This window comes from Gekko japonicus, unplaced genomic scaffold, assembly GCF_001447785.1.
Source record: "Gekko japonicus isolate JY-2015 unplaced genomic scaffold, Gekko_japonicus_V1.1 scaffold654, whole genome shotgun sequence".
Classification (NCBI taxonomy): Eukaryota; Metazoa; Chordata; class Lepidosauria; order Squamata; family Gekkonidae; genus Gekko; species Gekko japonicus.
In genome coordinates this window covers 564603-569486 of record NW_015160228.1, presented here as the reverse complement: position 1 = coordinate 569486, position 4884 = coordinate 564603, and the positions used below count along the sequence as shown (strand labels likewise).

Sequence of the window (4884 nt, the reverse complement as noted above, 5' to 3'; positions counted from 1 at the left end):
ACAGCTGCATATTAGGGAAAATAATTCTAGCATAGCTTTTATCCTGATGAGCTACGATGTGAAGGGAACTTCATATGCCCACAGGAAAGGGACTCACATCCATGAAAGCAACTCCATATTTTTAAAAGATCTCCCTACAGAGTTAGGAAAAAGAATCCCAGTGTAGCTTTTATCCTAATGAGTTGGTTTTCTTCCTCGCATGCTTTCAAACGTACCGTTTCCCACCTCCAGTCTGAAATGGAATGCTTGTTACTCTCTTATTTTTTTGCTCGGGTGAACTAAGCCAGACAGATTTTCAGCTGCAAAGGCTTTCTCCCCCCCTCCCCCCTTTTCTTTCACTCATAGTGGTTCTGTCCAGTCCTGATAGCTCTCTTTCCAATGGGAGGACTCAAGTTTTAATAGGCAAAAAAGGCTACAGCAGAGGATAAATAAATAATAAGAATGCCAGGGTTATCATGTTTGCTATATATAGGAAGATGTCCTGTTTTGCTCAGCTTTCCAGAGCTGTGAGAAACAGCAAAGGGCAAGGCCCTTTCTTGCAGCTACATTCCGCATGGCAAGAAACATAAGCCTGAAAAAAACCCTTCAAATTACAGAGGCCTGCTGCAGCCAAAATGGTTAAGGTACCATGAACCCTGCTTTGTTTGTTTTTAACTACCAGTCTGCAGAAGTCTAGCATGACTTCTAGCATCCTTTTACGCTGAGGCCTATGAGAGCGCTGGACTAGAAAGGCCTGAATTATCTTTATGACCACCTATAAGAGCGGTGGACTCTAGGAGAGCTGGGTTTGTTTCCCCACTCCTCCACCTGCAACCAGCTGGGTAACCTTGGGTCAGTCACAAGTTCTCTCAGAGATGTTCTCTCAAGAGCAGTGCTCTCATAGCTCTCTCAGCCCCACCTACCTCACAGGGTGTCTGTTGCAGGGAGGGGAAGGGAAGGGCGCTCTGAGACTCCGAGTAAAGGGTGGGGTATAAATCCAACTCTGCTGCTGCTGCTTCTTTAAATAGTCCAGGGCAGCATGTGTGGGCTCTCCTCCTCTCCTTCATTAGATCCTCAAAACAGCCCTGTGAGGAAGGTTAGGCCAAGAGACTCTGACTGGCCCAAGGTCACCCAGAGAGCTTCTTGGCGCGGAGGGGGGGGAACAGACAACTCAAGCCTGGGTCTCTCAGATCCTAGTGCAACATTCTAACCACGAGACCATGCCAACTCAGTCTGCACATTCTTCAAAGAAAGCAGCCAACAATGGTTCTTCCTTCCCCAAAAGTGTCATGCGCACTCAGCTTGGTGCATAGAGTAGTGGTGGAAAGTGTCATCACATTTCAGCTGACGTGGCAACTCTGTCAAGGCTAGAGATGAACAGAGGTGGTTTGCCATTACCTGCCTCTGTGTCTCTGGTCTCCCATCCAGGTACTAACCAGGGCCAACCCTGTTAGCTTCCGTGACCTGACCAGATCAGTCTAGCATAGGCCACCCAGGTCAGGGTGGTGCACAGAATCATAGAATCACAGAGTTGGAAGGAACCTCCAGGGTCATCTAGTTCAACCCCCTGCACAATGCAGGAAATTCACAAATACCTCCCCCCCCAGACCCCTAGTAACCGCTGTTCCACACCCAGAAGATGACAAAAAACCTCCAGGATCTCCAGCCAAACTGGCCTGGAGAAAAACTGCTTCCTGAGAAACAATTATTCTGAGAAATAATGAATGACCCAAGATAACCCAGTGAGCTTCATGGCTGACCAGGGGAAGGGGATTCGAATTTGGGTCTCCTAGGCCCTAGTCGGACATTCTAACCACCCGACCACACCAGAGAAGGCAAGAAAGAAGAGCTATGGTAACGGAAGCTGTCCCGCTCTCACTTGGAAAAGGTTTCTCCAGGAAATGTCCTTTGATGGTCTGGTTGGCTGTTCCCAAGTAGTTGGTAGCGACGATGGTATAGTTGCCATTGTTGTAGTGCGTCGGATGGTTGAAGAGCAGACAACCGTCAGATACTTCCCCCTCCTGATAGAGTTCTGTGCGGATAAACTCCGTCTCCCTGAGAAGCTGACCATTGAAGAGCCAGTGGATTTGGGGTGGAGGATTTCCATGCACTAAAAACTCAATGCAGTGCTCCATGTGGCGGATGGGATCCAGTAAGCTGATGATGCGTGGCGGATCTGAGCAGAGGGCAAGAGACACAAGAGAAGGTAAACGACAACCCCAAGGCTACCAAACAATCAGGAATGTACAGAGAGGCATTTTAAAACCTTTGGTTATTGTGAGAGGTTTCACCATGCCTATTTTCTCTACTAGTTTTCTGGTTTTGTCTGTCTCTTTTTAACTGATTTTCAAGCATTTTCAACCATTTTAACACTGTTTATTCACAAACAGGCCATCAATTTCATTATAGAGTTTTGATAGTTTGGTTGAGAAAAAGTTGACAGTCGCTGGTAGAGCTTGAACATGTACTGACTTAGATCACAGCATGGTTTGAAAACAGTGATTGCCACAGTCAATATTCTGTTTGCCTGTATATGAACAACTCAAACACACACACCTCTATACATCCACAGTCACGTATTGCTTTACTGCAGTTGCCTCTCTGTGTCCTTTATGGCACATCATGCACTGGCCATTAATGGCTGTCAAAGCCTTGGTTTTATATTGTTCATGTAATCCATTTTATGTACTGCATAAATATTGTAAGGGGCCCTGAACTCCATGAGGAAGAAAAGCAGCTAATAAATATTTTAAATAAATAAATAAAACGCCCAAGGATACAGTCCTCCCCCTCTGACAGTCAAGATGATTTAATTATGCTGACTTCCAAGGCACAAGAATGTCTGCAAGCCCACAAGTTACCAAGGTCGCCTACTACTCATCCCAAAAGTGGGCTTCCGCACAGGCACAGAGCTGCTCAACACGGTGATCAAGTCAAACTCTGTGCAAAGCACCAAAGCCACCTGACAAATAGGCTCAGCACAGGTACTCATTTGCATATTAAGCGACACACCCCTAATGTAGCCAATCCTCCAAGAGCTTACAGTAGCTCCTGTAAGAAGAGCTCTGTAAGCTCTTGGAGGATTGGCTACATTAGGGGTGTGTGGCCTAATATGCAAAGGAGTTCCTGCTACAAAAAGAGCCTGTAAATAAGGAGCTGGCTCGCAGTACGTTTGAATGGGGATGGTTATTTTGTCCCAAGCTTGAGACGCTACAGCAGAAACAGGCAACTGTGGAATCAAAGCAAGACAAGCCGCTAAATCCAGGGACAATCCAATGAACGAACGGGGAAGCCTCAGCTCCTCAGAGGTTGTGCGGGAGACGCTGTTGACTTCCAGTGCCCTTGACTCGTGATCAGAGAGCCCCCTCATAAAAGCTCGTGTCACAATAAATGAAGAGAGCATGACTCTAGTTGTAGAACTCCCTCCCTAGATCAATTTGCCAGGTGCCAAAGCTATTAAGAGGGAGGCGCCAGTTTAAAACTTGGCTTTTCTCCCAAGCGTTCAGAAAGGCATGATTGATTAATTTTGCTGAATTTTGTTCAGTGGGTGATGCGGATTTTGAATTTGACAGGATGCTGCATTAAGGGATATTATACTACGCTGCAGGGCTATTTTCAGTGTCTTGCTAGGTAACCCCCTTGGAGTCCTTATGGTCAGAAGTTGAGAAAAACAGATATTAGGCATATATACACCTCCAGGGTCATTTCGAATAAAGCCCTAACAAGAAGAGACGCAGGGAGATTCACAAGGACACCTCCCTAGCACTTTTAAAAGAGCTACTAACAACTACACATGCCTGATTTGGATCAGGGCCACTGTACAGGTTGAGGAGACAAAAATGGCCGAGAAACAGCATCCATGCTGACTCTCTAGGAATTATCCATGTCTCTAAGGCCTTTACAACAAAGATTAAGGGAAAATTCCCAGAACATCACCCAAAAGTGATGTCACTTCCTCCACCTCCTCCAGGCACTGCCCTGAAAATCTCCCAGCATTTGCAGAGGCACTGCTGGCGACCCGATTTCATTCCAATATTGTTTCTCTGATTATCTGTACGTTTGCCTTATGTTCCTTAAGTTTTCTTCTCCTCTCTTTAGAATTTCTTCTTTTTTCCCCATTGCACCCAGAAATATATATTTGCATATGTATTTTACTTTGCCATTCAATATGACATTCCATATATGTTTGGTGGAATTAATGCAGCAGCCACATCCTGTTTCCAAAAATACATATTTGAATACATATTTTATTTCCTCATTCTATAGCCGATGAAATTAGAGGTGTGAGAGAAGAATACATTCGGTTCCGTTTCAATAGATTGTGTTGATGAACGGACGGATCGCGTTCGGCAGAGGAATTTGGCAGTAGAAAACGTGTTGCAGGCATCTCTACAATGGGAGCATATCTGCATTTTGACGCATGTCCAATTCTTAACCTGCCACAAGCAAAGATACCTAATACACACAATGGTGTTTCCATGGATATCTAAGACCTTTGAGTGGAACAGGAAAAAGTTTTGCAGGACTAAAGTGACTAATATCACATGGTGGAAAGTGCTATCAAGTCACAGATGACTAATGGCGACCCCTTAGGGTTTTCAAGGCAATAGATAAGCAGAGGCAGCCTGTTTCTGCATTGCCTGTCTCTGCATAGCAACCCCAGATTTCCTTGGTAGTCTCCCACCTAAGAACTAACCAAGGCCTGACCCTGCTTAGCTTCTGAGTTCTGCTGAGATCGGGCTAGCCTTGGCTATCCAGGCTAGTATACCTTCCTAGTACTTTTGGGTAGGACTCTCTGTAATAGTAATTAATCTGGGTGATATACCCAATAAGTAAAGTGTTCCATCTAGACTTCTCACTTTTCTCTGTATTGAGTGGGGAAGGGGCAAAGTCGTGGCTCGCCTA

At 45.4% G+C, this 4884-nt stretch overlaps 1 protein-coding gene across 3 annotated transcripts in view; it reads right to left on the bottom strand.

The window, feature by feature from the left end:
- The window catches only part of NTRK3 (neurotrophic tyrosine kinase, receptor, type 3), a 534208-nt gene that overhangs the window by 289628 nt on the left and 239696 nt on the right, over positions 1-4884 (bottom strand). For all 3 annotated transcript variants that reach the window (XM_015411889.1, XM_015411895.1, XM_015411905.1), the window contains exon 8: positions 1859-2155. In XM_015411889.1, the coding sequence (XP_015267375.1) occupies positions 1859-2155 (297 nt within the window). The remainder of the gene's footprint in view (positions 1-1858; positions 2156-4884) is intronic.